We start from the raw sequence: 25,089 nt of genomic DNA, 5'->3' as shown, positions 1-25,089 counted from the left end.
TGAGACTCACTCTGAGGCCGGACGAAGACTTTGAGGCGAAGGCAGCTCCGTCTTCCTTTCTCGTCAGTGATGGAGGCTGTGGAGACATTAGACAGTCAGAAACAAACAACTCTGAACACGTGACTTTAACATTTCAAACTTCCTTGATCTCATCTAGGGTTTTGTGTTTATGGTTTGAATGGCAGTTTTATACAAAACACACATCATTGAGAAAACAGCTTTAGTGTACAAACCTTTAAATGAAACTACAGCAGCATTGCACCCTCTTTAGTAAATGTACATCACACTAGGGCTGCTCGATTATGGCAAAAATCATAATCTCGATTATTTGGGTCAATAATTGATATCACGATTATTAAAAAACGATTATCCATTTACTTTGAAAACATCAATTTATTGGAGAATTTTTTAGTTGATTACCCTAAACTTTAAGTATAATTCAACTGAAAAACCAATAAAAATACAATTTCATTTGAAAAAATAAAAATAAAAGTAATAATAATAATAAAAAATAATCGTTTTATTTCGATTACGTTGTTTTCGTAACCGTTGCAAGCCATAATCATAATTGCGATTAAAATACGATTAATTGAGCAGCCCTACATCACACTACATTACATTTCATTTAGCTGATCCAAAGCATTCAACCATGATAAAACCATGTCAAAAAAGCAAGAAGGTACATTAGCTATCAATAAACCAAAGCCTTGTAAATGCTCCTGCATTAGCATTAAAAAAGCTTCAGTAGTACATTCAGAATGTTTAATTAGCAGGTGCAAAGGGCTACTTTATTTTTAGATTTTACCATTCAAGACTTCAGCTAGTTTGTTCAATAAAAAAAGGGTCTTGTGAAAAATGTGTTTATATTTGTCGTAAGGGGAAAAAAAGTGTATTGGTATAAATACCGAAACTCAGAATTGACACCAATGGGGGCTGACCAAGCCATATAAGCCAAATCCATATAAAAGACAACCAACAAACTATATTTTGTACATTTCACCTCAAACTAACCTTTTGTGGCCCTTCATTTGCCTAATTTGACAACTCTTCTTTCCATTTAACCACAGTATTTTCATGGCATGGAATGTCTTGACTCAACCCAATCTTTTTGGTTTTCTGTTAGCAACAGTTGTGGATGATACCTGGCACCAAGCGAACTAATCAAATGACAAAGGCGAACTGATTGTCTAGTCTGATTGCAGCCTACGTTTTGTGGTCCACCTGCAAAGCCATTCAATATTCTCCATTTACATTCCATTCACAACTTCACCTGAGACCTCTTCACTCTAACACCTACCGTCCTAGAAACGAACAATCAGACAAGGTCAATTGTTTCACTCGAGCTATTCCACAAATATCTCCTTTAAATACAGTCTGAAGAGCCTTATATCACCTCCTGAATCCCCCTCTCATCCTGTCTTTCGGCTCCATATTTTACTCTATCAAACATCTCAATGTCACCCTCATATTCCCAAGTGTAATTTGACCAGGGGCGGTTACTTCTGCAGGTGAGTGGCATGCTGTTATGCCCACCTGCAAAATCTAATTTCCTCTGTTTCCTGCAATGATTAAAACATTTTTGTGCTGTGATTGTTTTGCAGAGCTAACAAAACTAATTAGTTTTCAACCAGTGCAGGGGGCCGAGTCGCCAACGGAGCGCTGAGGGTGTCTCCAGCTGTGACGAATGACTTCAACTTCTGTCTGAACATTTTTACGTTATGTCTGACCTTATGTTCATCCCAATATAGATTTTTCCTCTTTTCTTTTTCAGACTTTTCCTCTTGGGCCTCAGCACTCCTGACCCCTGTCATTTCCTGCTGCCTGCCGAGTCTCTCAAACTGCTCTTAATCTTGCCACAAACACAACCTGGAGAGTGTTCCTGACTGTGTGTTTTGGCGCATGCATGTATTGTAGTTGTGGTTGCATTTGAACAAAGACTAGCTGTAGTTTGTCCACAGACACCCATCTATCCCTCCTCCGTGTGATGGATTCTTTCCGTGCGGTGAATCCTGATAAAAGTAAACCATCAGAGTTTCCACTGTCGCCCATGACTCTCATGGCTCTTATTTCAAAAGCCACTTTATCAGATGCCGTGCGGCCGCTGGAAGAGATAAAAATCATCTTTAAGACTTCACCATGAGAGCGGGATTGGAAGTGAAGCAGCAGAGGGAGGAAATAAACGAGAGAATCGGTGTCAATCTCGCTGCTTCTGTCTGTGTCAGCGGGTATCCAGTAACTTACCTCACACTCACTGTCTCCGTTTCTGTGTCTGAACTCCACTGGCCAGAAGCCCCGTCTTTGTCTCCCTCTACGCCTCTCATGCTCCTTCTCTTTCCACGACTGTTGTTATCTCCTTCTGACTTACTTTAACTGCTGTATAAAGTCTACTCTTGCACAAAGAAACTATTGTCCCAGGCTCTTATCCAAGACGTTTCATTTATTTATAAGTGGATTATTATGGTTTCAACTAACAATGATTATGGCTGTCAAATAATCTCTTAATCAATTATAGATTAAAGGATTGATCAATTACTCCATTAAATGTAAACAAAAAAGCAGTGGCATGTGCTGGGGATTGGTCCCCTAGCGAAGGGCAAGGGGTTCGAATCCTGCATGTCACTTAAATAAAGGCACTGGTTGCCCAAAAAAGCATTTAAAGTAAAGTAAAAAAAAGTCAAATATGTCCATCAAAAGTTCAAGTAAACGTCTTCTAATTGCCTTCTTCGTTTGACTGATGGTTTATAAACCAAACTCAATACCTTTACAATGATATCAAATAGAAATGTATCAATTTTTAACATTTCAGAAAGTTTAACGAGTAAAATCTTTTCTTTTGATTGAAAAATGACTTTTCTTGAGGGGTTCATCTTTTGGTGACACATTTAGTTTTGATAGATATTTCTATAGGCCTGTAGCCAACAGCCTGAGAACGTTTGTGTTGTTTTTAAATCACAGTAATTAAATCAGTGAGCAGGATATATTAAGGTCCCTATAGCAACCATAGATGTATCCCGCTACAACCCAGACCTAAAACAGACTGACTGTATGTGTTAACTTAAATGTCAACATATTGAAATCAAAGTTAACAGCCGCTGTGACAAACTGTTCCAATTATGTCTATGAATAGCTTATTGCTCTAACACCTAAATACAAGCAGAGGTTTGTGTGTTAAGTCCTGCTATGCACCATTAAGTTATCATTGACAGAAACACAGTATTGTATGTCATGATTCAAGACTTCGCTCTCGGTGCAACAGGTACATTTTCTGGCCAATCAGCATGGGACAGGAAGTAAGATTTAGACCCCAGTAGCCTTTGCAGAGTATTTTCTGCGCACAGAGACGTAACGTATTATGACATACAGTAACAGTAGCTGCAGTTGTTTTTTGTAGATGTTAGAAAGGCCAAAAACAATTTCAATAAAAACGCAGCTGCTCTTGTTTTCCTTTGGAAAGCGACCATGGTATAAGCAGGATAATGCACCCTGGGGTGTCAGATATCGGTACATATCTTATGGACATATTGTTATTGCTTTGATCTAGCTTTTCTTAATGTGAAGACTGACAGTAGCACATGTGTTCAACCCTTTTGTGCAAGGAACTTTGGAATTTATTTTCCTGGAAAAGATTGTCAAACTGTTTAGCTGAGTTTTTTTTGGTTTTTATCAAAGTATATTCAGTATTGAGATACATGGCACTACTACTATTATATTTTCTTTTTAAGGACAAATGGCTACATCCCAGAAACTAAAAGGAGTACATTTAAATATTTGGTTGTCGAAGCTTTTGGAAGTTAAATATCTAAGATATGCACACATATGCAAAGTAAATGTATATGGTAACACATTTAATAAATTAAATAGAAAATAAATAATTTGTATAATTTGTTTACACATTTTCTTAACATTTTTCTAGAGTTTCGACTGGAAAGTCAGATTTCTATTTTTCTATTTCTCACCCTTTTAATCTTTTTCTGGCTTTGTGTCACACTGTCTTTTTCCCTTATCTCACTTTCTCACCCCCCCTGTACCACCATCCCTTCCTAAATGCAGACACACAATTACCCAACTGTCTCTCTTCCTTTCTCTCATGTCTGCCGCTGAGGTCAGAGTCTGGCTTTTCTATCCTCGAGCAACACAGCCGTGCTTCACCGGGGACTGTAACCCCATCTCCGCCTGCAACTCTAAACCCGGGTCATCCCGCCGCCCCGCGTCGCCCTGACAACGGTAAAACTCCCGGTCACACGCTCAGACACATGTTGCACGTTCGGTCATGTGCTGCATGACTCGTGATATTCGCACGTTCGGTACTGGCAGTACATGATCACAGAGAGCGGCTGGCGTGCCTGAGTAAGGCCTGGCTTTGGTGTGACTGTGAGCTGAATTAGACAGATCCTGAATTAAATTCTGTCGGATCAGATGTTTTTCTTCTGATGATCGGTTTATCTTAGAGAACAAAGCCCTTTGTGTCCGCTTCAGCCGCGAGAAGCTGAAGGGAAAGTGGCCGGGGAGCAGTGCTGGCGGGGTTCATGTCATTATCGATGTAGATCTGCACTGGCTGTACGGAGCGGAGCCGAGCGTTTGAAGCACGAGGGCTTTACAGGGAGACAGTCCTCTCTCTCACACAGGGAGAGCCAGACTCTCAACTGTCTCCTCTGAAAATTGGATTTCTATCCCCTGAGATTAGGATCAGGCTTTCCCCGCTCCACTGAGGCTCTATTAGAAAAACATGCCGCCCTCTGAGGGCCACGAGAAGCTCGCAGCGGAGACCTCGCCGTCATCCTGGTGACCTTTCACCTCCTAGGACCAGCCGCAGGACTGATCCCACACCGGGGTGGCTTTCCTCCGGGTGTTTGTCTGTCTGCCGAGGCCCTCAGCCAACTGCAGGTGTCATCTATTTGACGTGGCCCCCCCTCGCTCCTCTCTTTCCCTCCCTGCCTGCGGCGGACCATGATCACCATAGAGGACAAAGGAGTGTCTGTCTTCACTGACACAAGCACACATGAAACCCCCTCCAATGTGTCATTTACATGCCCACTTAACAGATTCCAAAACCATACGATACAACTCTGCTATTGTCGGGCTTTGTTAGTGGAGGAGACAGTGGACGTGTGATTTGACACTTTACTGTAACACAACCAGCATTTCTGGATGTGTATGATGCTGCCGGGAATACATGGATGGAAAAGAAACCAAATGGAAAATTAGTTTTTCATGTGTGACCAAAATAAAATTCAAAGCTCAAAGAAAGACTCATTGGGAAAGTATTTGAGCGATTACATGATACACTGTAAGCAATCAAAAAATCAAGAAAGAAGAAAAAAAAAAAACGATGTTGCTGTCAAGGTTTTTCTAAATGATTTTTAAATGAATGCTTTCTGTCTGACCCAGGGCCTTTGCTAACCTTAACCGGCTTGTGAGAGTTTTGCAAACAAAGGGATATATTTTAGACACGAGCATGGCACTCTGACTAGCCGATATACTTATATAGCCTTATTGTATTTATTTATTGAGTTATTTATTTAAATGAGTTGTACTCATGACAATGGAGACAAAACAATTCACAACATGTTTACCTGTCTGTCAAATACATATGGTCTGTCAATCACAGGTGCTTAGCATCCAATGCTTACAGTAACATGAAAACTAAATAATGTAACGCTAGAAAATCGGATTACCTGACATCGTCATATTGTCTTATTATTTTTCGTTATACATTTTCTTGAATCTAAAGATATTCATACAGCTCTTTACTTTTTTCTATATAACATTACACAGTGTAACTCTTACTACTACTAGACATACACATCTGCTTTAAAGTAGTAGTGTATTTACCTAATGTCTGCCACATAAATCAACAGTTTAACCCAGATGGATCAAGTGTTTCTACGTGGATCAAAAGGATACTTTCAAATGGGAATTCATTGGTATACCTAATTCTGGAAGCTTCTATTCGTTCCAACTTCAAAACGATGTAGAATCTGAATACAAACATGGGCATTATGTGAATTGTTGTAACCATAAGGCCTTCATATCTCTCCGGAGGTTTCTTTGTCTTTTGTTATATGGCTTTCTATTCTCAGATCCCCTGTTCTCAGAGGGAACATTAGTGTCTTCAGTGAACAAGGATCTGATGGATGAGTCATGATGTGAGTCAGCGAGAGATGGTCCATATGGCCACAAACTGCTTGAGGCCATATGAACTGTCTCTCTGCCTTTTCTTTCTGGAAGATCAATCATGATCAAAATCCGCAAGAACATTGTACTCACTCAATTTTACATCAGCCGGAGCCAACTTAACAAATCAAGCCGGATTAGGAAATCTATGACTGTTCTTATCAACATCCAAAGAGTTGCGGCAACGTCAACAATTCTCTGGCAGAAGACAACTACCCCAAACAATAGCGTCACGTGTTTGCAATGGAGACGAGGAGACTAGCCAATAGACACAGAAATCCAGCAGAAACAGCTAGTGAAGGGTAATACATCACCACACAAAAAACTGCAACCAAAATACAGCTTTTGATTCAGGTCTCATGACGACAATAATTTTAATGATCGTGTGATCCCAGATGCTCGTTTGTAGCACCGTCCAAGATCAGTGAGATCAAGTGTTGAATGACATGAGGAGGAGTAGGAGGAAGAATGATCCAGTGGGTGGTATTTTATCATCAACAACAATAGAACATTTTAATGAAACATCTTCCTTGAGATTTTAAACTCTAGCCGGCTTCAATGCAATCCTACAGAACTCCATTTGAGGTATTATTGGAGGTCAGTAAAGGGAGAAATAATGCTCCAAAGATACCAAATTCTGATTTGCATTAAATAAAAAACATCTCCTGGGTCTAAAAGTCAGGCTGAAAAGTTACTCCAAAACAAGACACTTTGTTCAAACTTCCCCTATCCAGTCACCGGTCTCTTTGGATTCTCAAACTTTAATTTGTACTTTGTTTTTTTGCCAAGGCTGTACTCCCCTTTCTCTTCCCATGACAACGTTCTTAGGACCACTGTGGGCTAAATACCCCAAAACCTACCATGGAGAGCACTGTATCTCCTTTAGCCCTTCTTTTGTGCCCCTGCAGGGCATTGACTTCACTTATAAAAACATGACTTCCCAGCTGTTTGTTTTCCTCGCTCTTCTCACGAGGAAGAGAAAGCTGAGCTCAGCCAGTCGGCAAAAAAAAGACACTTCAGGCGAGACCTCAACACAAGATATGTTTTGCTCCCTCCGGCTTGTATTTTGCCTTGACCTCTCATTCCAAGCACTTGCAAAACAAAACCAGAACTTTGCTGCTGTCTCTTTGCAAGATTCTAAGATGAAACATGTATTGATTTTCTGACATGACTCCTAGTTAAATGGCTGGACGTCATTATACATCTTTATTCGCTAGTGCTGATACCTGAGTTTCAGTCCTAATACCACAACTTTTTACCCTGCTTTGAGAAAACTAAACTTATTTCCTAAGCCAAAAGGTTAAAATATCTGACTTCATATTCTTTACCAACTTTGAGTAGACAAGTTTTTGATACTCTATATGCATTTCAATCAGTACCAAAGGCACAATCCTTTCTGCAAATAATACAAAGAGGTAAGAGCATACTCACAGATATAGTAGTACTCTCTGCCGGGGCGAAATTCAAAGCCCAAAGAGAAGGGGGTGAAGAGCTGGAACTTCTCTGAGAACTTCAGCGGCCCGTTGGGCGACAGAGGCCGGTTGCACTCCCAGCGTTTGAAGCCCTTGGCGGTGTGGTCGCAGGAGCTGTAGCCGTCATAGTTCACCATGTAGAGGACGTAGCGCTCGGCTCGATCGTCAGACACTGGGACGATGTAGTGCGGACAGTAGACGTCCAGGTAGTCGTTGATGCAGACGTCAATGTGGTAATCACCCCGGTAAAACCTTTAGGAGAAAGACAGAAAGAAAGGAATTTGAATATGTTGTTGAGCAGAAAAACATCAAATCTGAGTGAAAAAAGCCCCACAAGTCTTCTTCAGTTAAGAACAAGTCAGTTGGAAGTCTTTCAGGTCTGTAAGCCCTGATAATATTACACATTAAATTATTTTCTTACAAAGCTGTACATTTACAGGTAACACCTTTTTTTGGTTTTTAAGATAAGTATGAAAAGTCTGATGTAAATGAAGTCTAAAGTCCTTATTTGAGGTATTCTATGAAGTTTTTGACCACTAGTACCGCATCGGAGGGTGACGCAACATCCTTTCTTCCGGCTGTGTATTTTCAAATTCGAGCGCACTTCTCCAAAATTACCTACCCCACCTTTAAGGAAAAACATAATAAGAAACATACGGGCCCTTGTGCTTACAGGACTCATTTTTATTGTGGTTATAATACACAGAGTGGGCAGTTTTCTGAATGTCAGCAATAATACTAACATGATAAATCTATACTGGGAGGGTGATTGTTCTACATGTTTATCTATGCAAGACAATCCCCACAATACCATCATACAACACCTGCTCTTGACCCTTTTTAATGATTTATTTACCCAATGGAAATATGCTGAGCATACATGCTTTCTGCTGCAGCCTGCATTGTGTTTTCTAACATCCAGATCCCTTGATACAACGCTTTGCTTAAGGGTACATTGACAGCAGCTGCTTAAGTGGGAGGCTAGTTACTCATTGATTTGTATGGGGAGTTTCTCGCCATTACGCACCACAACGACGCGTTCTCCAAAGACTTGTGAGTGCTCAACGAGATGATACTCAGGGTATCTTAGCGAGGCCACAGCTGAGACAAAATGTCCCATATGTGAAACAGTGTGAAAGACGCGTCCGGGCTACGGCTCTGGTTCTTGTTTTCAGGATCTCATCATGTCACTCATAATCATCCCGAGGCTCCTGTGAGATTCAACAGTCTCCCCTTGCAACACAGAAACCTCTAGCGTGTGGCGTAAGCCATATATCAATGTTAGAGTTCAGCAATGACGATGACTTATGCTGGTGCTGAAATTAAAGTCCCCTAGCGTTACAGGGCTAATCCCCTGGTTAGCATGTGCCTTTAGCAGCTTGAAGAGGATCCCTCTGTAGAATGAGATTTTCATTAGCCCGATATGACAGCTTGATGGAGGAGCCCCTCGTGGAATCTCCGAGTCTGGGAAAATGAGGGCCGGTTTCTCAAAGCCAGAGAGATATTTTGCGCCTGGTGTTTACTGTAAAACGATCGGACAGGAGGAGGGAGAGAGAAATCCCAGGTATTCCTGAAGAGAGTGATTGGAAACACATATTCCCATAGGCGCTGTATAAGGTTGCATTTGTGAGGCTTTTAGCAGAGACAGATTAGGCCTGGACGGCAGGCCGGGTTGTGTCTCTGTAGCTGCTAATGGCCCACGGTTCGGTATCACTGACATACTGCGGATGTCTTCAATACTCCACCTCTGTTCATTGACATAGTGAGGGCCGTCAAGGGAGCCAGGACGGAGATCGTGGTGGAGCATGCAGACGGATGATGATCCGATACGGGGTGAACTCGCCGAAGCACCGCAGGGTTTTTTTCACCCTGACGTTCCACGGGGCCTTGATTGCCACGGATCAGATGCTACACCTCAAGTACCCGTCAGCTGATCTGAGGCCAGGTGAAATGAGGAGGGAGGGATTGAGACACAGCTGTTGCCTCTGACACATACGCACTGTGGTTCTCGGGAGGCAGCATAAAGGGAGGTGTGTGCGGGGCCGGCTGGGGGTATCATGTTGTCGTTACACATATTGTAAATGTGCTGCAGGATTAGTAGCCGTCCTACTGGGTTTGCATGAGCGGATGTGTGTAGCGGGGTGTCTTATGCCATATTCTAATCTTTTTCTCTCTCTAATTATAGTCTGGTCAGATGTGAAACCAAAGCCCTTGTTTTCTCTTCTTTCCCCCCCCCTTCAGCACCAGCTGAGCGCTCCGGCTCCAGGCAGGCACAGCATGGCCTCCCTTAGCCTTAGTTTCAGAGCTGCTTGCTGTTATTATGACTACAAGGGGTCAACCGGCTCCATGGTATCATGTCCTCAGCCAGGAGCGCTATTGGGTAGCCTGCTTTGTCCTCCCGTGTCTTTTCTAAGCCTCAAATGTTGGCTTCCACCTCACGACTGTCAGCGGCTGTCAATCAAACCTGACCCAGGAGTACCGGACGAGATTAGTTGGGATTAAGAAGAGTTTGTAACTAAAGCCTTTGTTAGGGAAATAAATTTAGGAAAGTGATGATAACCATGATCAGATACTTGTATTCAGATACATCCTGATTGTGTCTGACAGCATTTAATCCAGGCATCAACACGCATCTCAAATCAGTCTCCAGTGACCAACGCTCATCGGATTTCACTTCTGCACTCAATAGAAATATAAACACGGTTCGGAGCAGAACAGATCAGCAAACACTTAGGCTTCAAGCAGTTAGGCTTTTACAGTCTACACCTTTTGTAAGGTTCATAATGAATTGTTTTTGACGCAAACAGAATTCACTTTCCCTCCATATTAGTGGGGAGGTGACAAAAACTCAACATTGGATACATGGATCTATGTTGCTACCATTTCCAGGTACAGTAAGTGAGGCAATAAGAATAATATAACAAGAACAAATATTAACAATTAAGATAAGATGAGGCAGGGTTTGAGTTTCTATTTTATTTCGGGAAAAAAGGACTGTGGTGAAAAACAGGAGCTATGAAGATTTGTACGTCATGTTCTAGAATAGATCATGAAATATATCAGTTATTACTGCACTTGGACATTTTGAAGCTTTTACGTGTAACCCTAACGTGAATAAATACGACAAAAATGGTTGACAATTGTTTAGTTTGTATATAGTCGCTCCAATATCTTTTTACTTCCATGTCCATTTGTTACGACTATCTTGCTTAACATAATATATGAAGATCATACTTCTTTTTTGCCACAGGGCTTATTTGTGGAGGGAAACAGCGTGGGACAAGAAGGAGTGAATGAGGCGTAACATGACTAAAGAAAAAAAAACAATACAAATATTTCTCAGGTGGCTGGGGGTTAAATCTACGGCTGCAACCAATGCATCCCTGAGTATCTGCAAATGTAGTTTGGGCTATCATTTTCACATTCTTTCCTTGGACGCATATTTATTATCCCTCTCGATGTATGATGGCTCCACCAGAGATGGATTTGGATGGCAGTTCTGAAGAGGGTCAAATGTGGCCAAACATATGCGGCAAAGAGACATCCTAAATCTTAAATATGGACTGTAGGTGTTTGTTACAAAAGATGATAAAACGCGTAGTGAGAGCGGAGATGATCCAGATGTTTGCCACATGGAGGCCATAAGGGCTGGAAGGAGTATATTATTGATAAGACCAAGGGCCATAAACACACAGCCTGAGTCAAGATGTTCTGGAATAAGATGACATTTCAGCTCTGGATGTTTAATGGTTTTGCCTTTTGAGGGCCAGAGACTTTCTCCTACTGATCTCTAGAATATAAGACTTGACTAGACCTGACTGAAGTGAGAAACCTTTATTTATCTACCAAGCTATACACCGTTAGTACTCCTCATTGTCATCAGGGTTTCTTTATTCATTCCTAGCGAGATTTATTCATCAGTTTTTCTAAATGGCCTTGTTGTTACAGGCTCCTTAGCAAGTCATTAAGCCTTCACGGGCAATTTCAACATTTGTATTCTTCATAGCAGCAGGACGCGCTGAAGGCTGATTGACAGTTCGGGGGTTTTGAAAACAGGAAGACCAAAAAAACAAAACAAGACCAGAAGATCCAGCAGTTAAAATGTGTCATAATGAGCCGTTACCAAAATAAAAGCACCTTAATCCCGAATCCATTTGTCGTGGGGATTAATTATTCCTGATTGGCTCAATGACTCACGGCCAGTTGGAGGGGCTTATCAATGAATCAGTAACTGGATCTCTTAACAAAGCACACATTTAGGGATAATCCCTCTTTTCACTGAGCTACCCTCCTCTTGTTTACTTTCTTTATCCCCTTCTGTTGTGTTTGTGTCGCTCTGTGGCCCGGCACAGGTACGGGACAGGGGGAGCTAGTATAGGGGGAAACACACAAAGTGGGAAAAGACAGATAATAGGAAGGAGAGAAGAGAAGGGAGGGCTGGTGTTGGTTGAATTATAGGGGAGAGAATCAAGAAGAGAAGAATGAAGAAGACAAAAGAGTGTAAGAAAGTAAAGGCAGTAGAGGAAAGTAGGTGAAAGAAAGGAAGTGAAAGAAAGGACGTATGGCTGAATCTCCTACTAACATGCTTATCTACTCTTTAACTAAATAAACTGTCCTTTGTCTTAATTTGCTGTATATTGGTAGACGAGCTATTTCCAAGAAAATAAGTCTAAAGGGTTAAATGTTCTTTTTGCATTGTCCGGAACATATTTGAATTCTTTATGTATGAACTATTGAATTTGTTTTCATGAAAGAGAAAAACTAATATACTGCACATATGTCTGCCGGACTTTGATCAGGAACATGATGATATGCATCATATTTAGCTTCAAGAAACGTTTCTTTCAATCTGTTTTGCTTATTAAAATGGTCCTAAAAAGAGATAGTTGCAAATATTTACTAGGTTTAAAACTGTTAACCAAATCTCTAGATAAAGGATTAGAGCTCAGTTTGCTTTGTGGTAGCCACAGCCCTGAATAATAGGGAGATGCAAAGGGGGGGAAGGTATAGCTGAAGAAAAGTTAGCTAAGTTAGCTATAAACCTGTGGTCCTTTCAAAGAAAATGAAACAAATAGAAAAGAGAGAACCAAATGAATAGAATAGACTAAGTGGGGGACAAAAGTAAAAATCAGTAGAGAGTAGAAACGGGGTAAAAGCAAGAACACTGAGGAGCAAGAAAATATAAGTGATGTGAAAGTAAAACTGGTGTATGGGATAGAAAAGAGAGAACCATGGGAAAGAAGGGGGGTGTCAGGGAAAAGAGGACGGAAGAGAAGAGAGATTGGAAGGAAGGAGAAAGGAAGCATGTAGGTGAAGGAGAGGAAAAGAGAGCACAAGATACAAGGAGGGAATGATAGAAAAAGAGAACATTCATAGGAAGACAATGAAGAACAAAACAAGATGTCAGAAGGAAAGGAAAGAGATTGAGTGTCACAGAGCAGATAGGAGAAGTGAGAAAAGTAGCAAAAAATGACATGGAAGAAGAAGAATGCAGAGGAAAGTAAAAGGGAGGGAGGAGAGGATAAAGCTCTCCTGTTGTTTTCCTTATGAACACTGTTGGGTCAGACAAGGGGCAGCTTCTCAGGGTTATTTCACAAAGAGGGAAAAGAGGAGATGCTTTCAGCCCCCAGAAACACACTGTCTTAACACACACACACACACACACACACACACACACACACACACACACACACACACACACACACACACACACACACACACACACACGCTTGTGTCTGCAAACACAAACCACAGACCTCACTGCTGCTTCTATATCAAGTCCTTCAATTTACTCCTCCACAAACCCATGTGCACTAACTGCCCTTTTACACAACATCGAAGGTGTAGTTCCTTCAAACAGCCTCTAGGGGGCACTCTTTAGGGGGTGATCATCAGGCCTGTGATGTCACCAAATGGGGTCTGTCCATCCTGTTGCCCTCGGGGTTGGGAGGTCTCCATCACCCTCCCTCCACCTGTCCCATCATTCATAGCTTTCCGCCGCTGGGAAGTTTAAGCCATTATTATTTAGTTGGCTAATTACAGACACACATCTGTCCGTGGACTCACAAATACACACATTTTAAACACATAATGTGTCTGCCAGGGGGCTCGGTAAGACTGGGCGTTGACAGCGGAGGGATGGGGAAAACGGAGCCTGTTGTAGAGTAAAGACAGTTCTGTTTCTGGGGTTCTTTTTTCTGCTGGGAACAGATCCAGGGGAGGTGAATAATTGACCTCAGATTGGAAACACATTGCTGCTGGTGGGAAGGCACCTCGGATGGTTGAAAAATGAAACTGGGGCTTGAGAGAGGAAGCGGGATGACGCTCTTGTTTATGATCCTGGTGGTCCTGACTGTGCCAATCGCTAACTCGTCCTTCGGTGCAGCTGCAGACCCGCTGTGTGCCAGGCTAAGTGAGTCCATGCACACAGAGAACGCCTTATGTATAGCTTCATGTAGTCTCTCGCAAATCAGCCCCTGTTGCCTTGGTGCATTGTGTGCCAGTACAGGCTGTGAGGAAAACTGGAGACGGACAAAACAAGACTTCCTTTGATCAGCGTACTTCGAAAAATATAGCAATGTTCTCTACAAAGACATTACCGAACGTTAAATGTTTTTTTTCTGAAAACAAGCACTTGAGGTAAGGCTTTAGTTTATGGTTGCCGAACATGTTTCTTGGGGAAAAGCGCAGCGCAGTGCAGTGCGTTGTTAAAAGAAAGAAGGAAGTAGAAGAAAAGCCCCATATAAAAAAAGTACTCGAGAGATTTCGTTTTGGAAAAAGTGTGTCTGTGTTTAATTGTACCCTGAACAAATGTTGTATATCCAGCCGAACAAAACTGGTTTTATTTTGCTGCAAAGGTTTCTCACACTGAGTAAACAGTTGTCCAGTCATTCATATTGATGACATAAACGCTAGGGCCCAAAAGCAAAGGGTGAAAAGAAACAAACAACTTGCTTATTATTAAATATCTGAGATGTTGTTTCTCACTAACCTAGTATTATCAGCTGACCATTGTGTCAACTCCCTCAATAACATAGCAGGCTATCAGACTCTGAGATCTGAGTGACGTGACCCTTTAAGATGAATATTTTGGACCTGTTACAGACTGAGTCCGACAAGAGAGTCTCCCTCTGCCTAACATGGATGAGGCAGGTTAATTACTGGCAACGCTATTCTGGTGTCAAAAAGGTCAAAGCAGCAACAGCAGCATGGGGTTAGTGTCAGTCAACACACACACACACACACACACACACACACACACACACACACACACACACACACACACACACACACACACACACACACACACACACACACACACACACACACACACACACACACACACACACACACACACACACACACAAACAGCAGGATTCAGTCATTCAGTCAGTGTAAAACCCCAAGGGGCCGACATAACGAGTCATAAACCCCCTCTGTGCCAAAGATGGCTGTTGCCCGGGTTGCCATGACGCCAGTTTACGACAGCACATGTTCCAACCACAGAAACTGCCATCTTTTGACAAACAAATACCTGCCAAACCACTTTCCATCCCAACACTTTACAAACAGAAGCTTGGCAAGAACAACTTACGCACTAAGGATCCTTTAGCGCAATATTTGTATGTAGTCCTTCAGACATAGACAAACACATGGTTTAAGTAACGTAACGTATGTGACATTAGATCGTGAGGTACATGACATGACTTAAGTAAATAAGGGTACTAATGCCACTCCCAACACTCCACAAACATACTAGGAACCCTAGGCGTCAGTTTTAAACCAACTGAGTGCCTTTTAGTGCCATCTTTTAAAGTACAATGTAGTCCGTTAGACTTGAACACAATGTTAGCGTTGTGTTGCGTACATGACATACGTATGTTTGGTACATGACGCAAGTTAAGTACGTTATGGTACGGTAACGTTTTAGTACATTATGGACAACTCTGTGGCAGCCCCGAAGCTCTGGAACTCCCTCCCCCAAGACCTCCGTGAGTCTGAGTCCCTCACCCTGTTCCAGTCCCGCCTCAAAACCCATCTCTTCAAGTCTTTATACCCATAAGCCCCCCCCCTCCCCCCCCACTTCCTCCTGACTGCTTTCCTGTTTTTGTTTTGTTTTTGTTTTTCTGTTTTGTTTTTGTTTTGTTGTTGTTTTATTGCCTGTCCTTGTCTGTCTACCCTTCCCCAAATGTAAAGCGTCTTTGGGTTTTAGAAAAGCGCTATAAAAATAAAATGTATTATTATTATTATTAACTTGGTATTAGGAAAGTATCATGGTTTGGGTTCGAATATAAGTTTGTTTGTACAATTAGGGTTAAGGTTATCACTAAGTTATGGACAAGTTAAGTAGGCACGTTACGTACGAGACGTGAGAACATTACTTAACTTAAGTATTTTACATAACTAATGCTCATAAATGTCAGACACCATGAGTTGGTTTCACATGGGAAATATACTGTGTTTGCTCAACCTACGTCACCTGACTTCCTCCTTTACTTCCATCATAATTACGACCGTCAATAAAGGCAGCACTGCACATCCTTATTGGACGCTAGAGGGGTACGTGAATGCACACAGCTTAATTTCATTTCATTTCAAACCTTTATTTAACCAGATTGGTCCCATTGAGATCATAGATCTCTTTTTCAAGGGAGACCTGCAGAGCTTGCCGCATAGGGCCATGACGATGCTGCCGTATTTGACTAGTTGGGAATGAGCAGGTTTGTACATGCAAGCACGCATATACATGACCCCACACACAGGAACACACACGTACTCCTCTACCACCCCTAATGCCACATAACTCCCAGAGGCCCAGTGCGGGTCCTGTTAAAATAACCCACTAAAATATGTCCCATCAGCACCTGCCGGACATATATACTGAAGAACAATTTGCAGGATGCTACAGATCCCTGCACACACATATAATGATGATAATGAGTTTAATTTAACTTAATGCGGACGCTCCTGCAGAGCACACAGTCGGTGTAACCTCTGAGCGGCCCAACGTCCCACAATGCCTCCAGTCAGACGAGCTGCTCGCCGTGCTCGGCTGATATCGATCTGACACTTTAGACTCTGAGCTGAGGTCAGGGGTTAGTGACAGCCCATTATTCAGCCTCCGAGCCGGTGTTTGGCCAGTGTCTGAGCGCAGGTGATGGACTGACCTCGCTGTCGTCCATCTTGGGAGTTGCTAGGGATGGAAGGTGAAGTTTAAAAAGTTCTCCATGAGGCTTGACGCTTCCTTCACGTCTTTATTGTCTAGGATGGATTCCCGTCTCTCTATCTTCATCAGCCTCTTCAGGTGTATTTACTTTAAGGTCCCTGTTGGCTGCATTGGAGCTTTAAAGTCCATCACGAGAATCTTGTAGCGAGGGACAGGTTTTTGAATTGCTGTACCGCATTATCATGAGTGATTACACAATTCTATAGCTATTAAATATAATTACAGCTTCAAAGTTGTCTGCCTCCTCATATTAATGCAAGTGATTAGACACATATCCTATAATGGACCAGTACAACCAGAGGTATTTACGTGAGAGCTGCCACAGTACGGAAAAGTCCTTGACAGTTGACGAATGAAAAATGTCTCATTGTGTCAACACATCATTCTTATGGGTCCTGAATTATAATGCATCGCTAACTGCATAGTAAAATAATTTAAACATGTTAAGAAACAGCAAAACCGCTGTAAGTATAAAAAAAACATTGCTCAACACGAACAGGTTTTCTCTTTTTGTCATCATGTGACATATTTTATAAATATATTTCTCCCTACAATTGCTTCCGTATGTTGCAGTTTTTCCCTTTCCAGTAAACATTTAATTTGCTGTACTGTTGAATTCATGTTCATTTGCTCTGAGTCACTGCCATTCAAAACTAAAGGCCTTGTACTGTAAGTGGTTCTGTTTGTATCACATTGTCTGAATGGCCTTCATGTGAATGCAGTCGACCTGAATGGCCTACGCAGACCGCGTGGGCATTCGAAAAAGAACATTCAAATGATAAACAGAAGTAGAAGAAGTACTCAGATCTTGTACTTAATGTACAGTAAGTAAAAGCAAAAGTAACACTGTGTAGGAATAATCTGTTACAAGTAAAAGTCTAATAAAAGTATAGCACCAAGAATATATTTCAAAATATTGTTGCTGGTTTATAAAGCACTGAATGGTTTAGGCCCAAAATACATGTCTGATCTACTGCTAAATTATGAACCATCCAGATCTCTCAGGTCTTCAGGGACGGGTCAGCTTTCTGTCCCCAGAGTCAGAACTAAACATGGTAAAGCAGCGTTCAGTTGTTATGCTCCGAATATCTGGATCAAACTCCCAGAAAGCTGCAGGTCCGCTGCAACTCTTACTACTTTTAAATCCAGGCTGAAGACTTTTCTTTTTGCCGCTGCTTTTAATTGAAACTGAGCGGTTGTGTTTCGTTTTTGGTTAATGAACATTTGGGGCTAGTAACCCCAGGGAATCAGAGTCTGGGGACTTTGTCCTGGCTGATTTACTCTGTGTCTGCTGCTCGGGACGTATGTGCCATACAAGCGTGCACAGCTCATGTTCAGAGACACCTTAAAGAAAGGCATCAGTAAAGTGGAACTTCTGTGTGAACTATTCATATCTTAAACTGCACTGTAACTTTTTATTCATGTATTTTTTCTTTTAATGTTTATATTATTATCTTTTCTTTTTAATGACTGTTTTTAAATGCCTTTGTCTGAATGTCTTTCATTTTTGTAAAGCACCTTGAATTGCCTTCAAGGTGCTATATAAATAAACTTGCCTTGCCTTGCCTTACCAAAATATAATTAAGGTAAGTAAAAGTATACTCATTATGCACATTGGCCCATTTCAGAATAATATAGTGTATATCATATGTTTTATCAACATTATTGATGCTTTAAAGTGTTTATCAAAGTTGGTAAAGGTGCAGCTCATTGTAATTACTTTGTATACTGCAGGCAGGGTAGTTTGTTATTGTTACAATAGGTGTAATTAGTCTTATTTAAGTGAAGATTATATTTAACATCTTTATTACAGATCTGCAAAGGAAAAATGTTTTACCTCTGAATTGTAGTGGAGAAGAAGTACAAAGTAGCACATAATTGAAATACTCAAGTAAAGTCCCTCAAATTGTACTTAAGTACAGTACTTGAGAAAAGGTTACTGATGATAACTAGCATTCTATAGGGAGAATGAAAGAAGAATGCGTTAACCCACTAATGCACCCCCCCGCCCACACACAGCAACACAGGAAGGCCCCACCTGAAGCGTGCAAGACTAACATGGTCCCGATCCTCCCTTGCAGAGCCGAGACTCCGACCCCTGACCTCTCTCTCCGGGGGCGATCCGAGCCCCCTGCACTGCCCTATCACTTTACTGCACCCCAGGGAGCCGCAACACACTCTGAACCCACAACCAGGAGAGGGGGGCGGTGGAGAGAGAAACCCGCAACGTCTGGACTCAATCACCCGCCCATGACAAGCCTGCAAAGCTTTCACACACACCACCGCTGCATGCGCACAAACACACTCACACACACACCAACACCAGCACTTATCCACCAGTGAGGTCTCACACACATCAAAGTGCGGTGGGCCTGGCTCGGTTGAGTAATAGGCGTTCAGTGGGGAGATGGTGAAATGCTAAAAACTCGGGCTCGGAAAATGTGTTGTGTTCAAGGCCCTGAGAAGAAAGGGGGAGACAGAAAGGGTGAGGGAGGATTATAGAGAACGAGAGAGAGGGTTGGAATGGCAGTGGAGTGAAAGATCGACTGGTGAGAGAAACGTGAAAGAAGAAGCCAAAATGATGTGAGAACATTCGAGGGATGTGAAAAAAGGGGAGTGGGAAAGAGCACATCCCTGATTTAAAACTCCCATAGGTCCTGTATAAGAGCTTGGAGGTCTGTGTGTGTGTGTGTGTGTGTGTGTGTGTGTGTGTGTGTGTGTGTGTGTGTGTGTGTGTGTGTGTGTGTGTGTGTGTGTGAGAGAGCTTGTTTCGAAGACAGTTGAGTTTACTTGTATGGAATGGTAGCGGCAGAAATTGCAATAAGTGGCCTTGAAATGTGACATTTCGTAAAACATATGTGCATCTCACAGCTAACGGAAAATAAAAGAGTATTTTCTGAAACAACCGCTCTCTGCTTTTTTACCTCTGCACTAGTTCCATGATTACAGTGATTACTGCGACTCGCACCTCATGGTGGTCCCGCTAAGTTCTCCCGGTGAGAACTCTTCACATTTTAAGGAGATCTACATTGTTTTTATTAACAACAGAGGAAACAACCACAGCTCAGCTTAATATATGTATATTAAATACACACGGTATGTCTTCCAAATGTATGCATGCTGTAAAACTGCAAAAGAGAAGGATCTCTTGGAAGTTAAACTCTTAGAATATTCGTCTGGGGGGTCTTACTATATACTCAATATAACTCTTAGAAGTGCATTCAAGTAATCGTTTCAATTAGATCAAGTCAGGGGACCACAGTTATTCACAGTGGTGGCACTTCAATGCTTTACTTAAGTAAAAGCAGACTAAATCATATAGTCTAAATCCAAATAAAACTCCTAAATTCTAAATGGAATAAGCACATCATATGTTATTCATGTAAAGAGTACATTTTCTTTGATACATTCGACCAATGGTGATGCATGGATCTGAAAAAGAAACTAGAAGTTCTTGAATTAGCTTAAAATGACCAAAACTGTATATTCTCATTATGTTAATTATACATTTTCAGATAACCTATAAAAGATCAGTTTGGCAGAAACTAAAACCAGTGTTAAAATGTTTAAAAAACCCTCTTTAGTGCCCATTGTAAAGGGCCACAGTGGGAGAACGACTTAGGAACGCAGCTCCGTCCCCTCTACATCCCGCAGCAGGCCCAGAAAAAACAGCACATGTAACATCATGTAAGGGCTAAACATAGAAGTTCCCCGCATGCCAGCGCCGAGCCGTGCCACCTGGCATGCTCAATCTGCCCCCACAGGGCCCCGTCATCCCCGCCCCTTCCCCTTGACACTGAATGTCTGTCAAAGTCTTGTCCATCAGCCTGCAAACCGGAGGATATCTACGAACTGCGCATACCGCCTTAAGAGAAATCCGGCTCGGATTCACACACCTTTTAGAAGTCCGAGGCTCATATTCACGCCGTCCACCTTAAGATGCTGTATTTCAAATTCACACCGGCAGCAGCATGCCAGTGGAGGCCATGTTGCTCATTCACATATTCAGCATGGTGCAAGGCGTACAGTCAGTGAGGTAATGGCCGTCTTTTGGGACCTCCACTGGGCACATTTCAATGCATATAAAATGGTTTCCCACTGCTACACAGCATAAGTGGACCTGAGGGGTGCCTTAAAGTTTCAAACACACCAGAGGATATTTACACCAGAGGAAAACATTCAGAATTTATGACTGAGAGGTTGTTAGTTTGAATCCCTTATGAGGTGGACAATATGTGGCATGGAAGAGAAAGGGCAAACAAAGGGCCTCAGACAGACAGTTAATTCATTTTATTGAAAGTGAATCCCGTGTTAAAGCTAGTCCTCAGATCCTAATCCTCTTGAATCCCTTATCCAATCTAGGAGGATTAAATGTGCCAAATATTCAAATAAACTGAAATTGTTATTAATTAAGTTTTAAATAACTAAAACATAAAGACATTAAATGAACTAAAATATTTAAATATTTCTATGACCTGAACATTTCAACCAAATAAAAAAAAAGGGACACACCATTTGGAATCAGTTCTCGATTCCAGTTCCTAGTGACAGGTTTCTCAGAGCCTTTAGAAAACAAAACCATAACAGTCAATATGGCTAGATACCACTTGAGTAACAACATTCAGAAGCAGATCCAAATTAAATCCACCTCAAAACCTGACAGCATGTGCAATGTTAACTAAATGTCCATCTACAAACCGTCTCTGAGCCTAAAGCAGGGTGTTGCTAGCAAAAACTACCCTGGATAAATAAAGTTAAAAAGAGAAACAAACAAATCAGTCCGCCCACGTTTACATGCAGAAACAGCTTATATAATTCTGAGCAAAAGGCCACGAAGATCAACAGAAATTTGGCCCGGGACTAAACGAACCGGTCCGACAGGGCGGACTGGCCCAAACAAAATATGACCAGCTGCTTTCCAACAGCTGATGTGCATTAACCAAACCAAGCCCTGTCACATACAGAAACACGCCTTGCAAGTGTTTGATTAAACTCACATCCAGGAAACATCACGGGCACGTCATACAATTTATATCCGCTGCTATCTGAACTTAGCAACTGACCCTAGATCGGCTATCAGTGTGTTCCTCGCCACGTTGAGCGGCACCTCGGCTCAATATGGGCCAGTTGTGAAATAGCTAGATGGGAACCACATGTCAGCAGCTGCATGTCAGGTTGAGGAAGGATTTACTGCTTGGATGTGATGATGGAGAGGGCCATAAAGGAGAGATAGATAGCCGACTGATTTCTATCTCCAAGAACGGCTTCTTCACACCTCGCCTGAAGGGAAAGAACTTCAGACAGATGTGTTTCTATTTTCTGACTCAAATCACTTCTTCATTCCATTCACCATGCACCACTTTTCTTTTACAGTATGTGCCTGGGTTAAATTAAGCATTTCGCGGCAACCGATTCCTCCCCTCTGCTGGTCATTATCGCTGTGTTTTAGGGAGCAGACTGCAGCGATTAGCCCCTGCCGCTGAACCGTGGGCCACCTCATTTAACACACCACTTGATGTAATTGTTATTGGAGTGGAGATACTAGCCTGCTGTTCAAATGGCAACACTTCCCTCCTCTCTTTCTCACTCTGACAGTTACTGGCGACACCGTCACCACCTGCCCTTGTTTGTGAGTCAGAAGATTAGTGGACCAAAATAAAAAAAGAGAATTTGAGATTCTGTAACTGAGCTTGAACTGCTTATTCAATTAAAGCACGGAGGCATTGAATGGCATAATGTGAACATTGTCCATGCAGCAAGTCAACGTTGAGTTATCCGTAAAATAACCTAACCATATCGTTTTTTTTTAATTGACACAGAGACAAAGGGAGATATGAAGTTAAAAAATGAAGGAAGGAAATTGAAAATAAAAGATTTAAAAGAGGAAAAAGATCGAGCTCAAAGAGGGATGGTAACATATTCAGCGGGAGTCGGTGGAGACAGTTGGGTGGGAGGAATGGATAAATATACTTCCCTTCACTGAATGACAGGCATTCTCATCTCTAATCTACCCCCTGGGGAGAGAGAAAGAGCGGAGCATTGCCGGCCCTGCCATCTTAACCCTTCCTCTCTGCTCATTTTACACCACGGTCCCCGTCTTCATCTCTCCGCCTGCTCTTCATCCACTCGAGCTTCCATCGTAACCCTGCTTCTCTAATCGTTTTAATACTAGCCCTTACCCTCTGTCTCCTTCCCCCCTCTCGCTGCCCTTCCACTGCCATTACTAAACTCTCCCTACCTTCCTAAATGGCATGTGACCGCCATTACCGCCCCGTGGAAAGAGCGGCGTCATCATCTGTGCCATCATTTTCATCCATAACCATTAGGAGCGTTGTAAAAAGATACGACCACTCACACGGCCGTCTTCAAATAATGGAGTGGAGGCTCACAGTTGGAATGCAGCCGCTCGCCAGCATCAGCAGACGCTGTCATTACTTTTTACGACTTTGAGTACTTTGGCCCCTAATGTACATCCTTCCTGTCCTTCAGCGTTGGAACTCCTGGTTGGGGGGGGGGGCAAATTAGCGCCGGGAGAGACCGTTCGGTTATCATAACAGCCACAGGTTCGATCCCTGGACAAATGCGCAGAGCTGGATCCATGAGGACGTTATACGACCGGGGCGTGGCAGAAACTCAATAAACTGGTGATCATGTTTCAGTAGAATCACATCATGATGTAGCGAGGGTGTCAACTTGACATGATGCATGATCCGCTTGTGGAATTGATATGAATACAAAGAAATGCTGATGTTGCGGTCCGGGTTTGTGTTTGCAGTGTACATAAGAGGATGGTGTGTGTGTGTGTGTGTGTGTGAGTGTTCTGCTGTATTGTTATTAATGTCAGCATGGAGGATCAAAATGTGCTCTTGCACAGTGTACTAAATGTAATAGGCCTACAGAGAAAGAATAATAATAGAACCCATGGAGACTTGGTACGTTTCTCATCTACTCTTACACTTAATTACAGAAGAAGACGAGGAGGCTCTGTGAGCTGCAGGAACAGGAGTGCTAACACACCCACAATTATATGTTGACTATAACCACAAATAAAACAAAATACTGAAGTTAAGTGCAAATATATACTGTACAAGACATTCAACAATGTTACAATTAACAATTCTGAAAGGGTTTAATGCCTGTAATAAATAGAAAAATGCAGTTGCAGTCAAAAGGTAACCACGCCCTTAAGGATCGATGTTTTATTGTCTAATTTGCTCTAAATGGGACCAAAACTTACAATGTGAACATCATGCTGAATTGAAGAAGACTTGAATGTAGCGATTGAGACCATCAACTCTACTGTTAAAATGTTTACTCAGGTACTAAATCAAGTGAGAAGTAGGGTGAATTGTTTTCGTAGACTTCTACAATTGGACTTCATTTGAGAGCAGTGAAGTTCTCCACTGCTTGCCATTAGAAAGAAAGCAGGGTATAGGCATGACATTACAGACTTAAAACTCACAATATTAATACACAAAAAAGTCCTCCAACAGCACAAGCAAATCACACATACAAATCTGTAAAGGAAATACATAGCAAAGTCCGGATAAAAAACTCAAACATATGGAGTTGACTGAAGTTCGGCAGAAAAGTAAAGCATATTTTTTGCTTCCCGAGGCTAATATATACAGCATAATAAATGCCCCAGTGCTTCTGATGATTGGTTTACATCCAATGACCTCAAAGTGAACTACGGCCGCTCCAAAGAATTACGTCGGTGTGCGTGAAAGAGGCGGTTTAGGTAAGAGGGCCAGAGTTTAAAATCACCCTGAACCAGCATCAGTCAGCACACACACACACACTGCTGTACAAGGAGTACACACACTGCACTCACCACGATAACAGACACACACACTTCACAAGCTCAACACTTCCCAGAGAGTGTTTACCCTCCGCACAACGGGCAATTACATGGACAGAGAGGCTGGGAGCGGTTAAACCAAACCCATTATATCCCAAAGGCACAAATATTATGACATATTTCATGTTTTTCTACACAATGCTGTCTGGTTTAAATTAAATAATATCAAAGTGAACTACATAACTGAGTGTAGAGGTATATACAACGTTACAAAATAAATCCACTGAGGCTTTCATGAACTCTGTCAGTGTTAACATTTATCAAACCTACCATTTTCTCTTATTTTTGCAGTGTTTCTAAGGCACTTAGGTGAAGACTGTCATACATACACAACTGGTAGGATGGATGGGAGGTCT

The 25,089-nt window shown here is 42.0% G+C and overlaps 1 protein-coding gene across 1 annotated transcript in view; it reads right to left on the bottom strand.

Moving 5' to 3' along the window:
* Window positions 1–25,089, bottom strand: part of LOC117478925 (ephrin-A5b-like) — a 72,659-nt gene that overhangs the window by 5,368 nt on the left and 42,202 nt on the right. The window contains exons 2-3 of the mRNA XM_034125887.1: window positions 7,606–7,898; window positions 11–76 (exon numbers count right to left, since the gene is read on the bottom strand). Coding sequence (XP_033981778.1) covers window positions 11–76; window positions 7,606–7,898 — 359 coding nt within the window. The remainder of the gene's footprint in view (window positions 1–10; window positions 77–7,605; window positions 7,899–25,089) is intronic.

This window comes from Trematomus bernacchii, unplaced genomic scaffold (genome assembly GCF_902827165.1).
Source record: "Trematomus bernacchii unplaced genomic scaffold, fTreBer1.1, whole genome shotgun sequence".
NCBI classification, from domain to species: domain Eukaryota; kingdom Metazoa; phylum Chordata; class Actinopteri; order Perciformes; family Nototheniidae; genus Trematomus; species Trematomus bernacchii.
The sequence above is the reverse complement of the archived record's forward strand: the minus strand, read 5'-3'. Positions and strand labels throughout refer to the sequence as shown.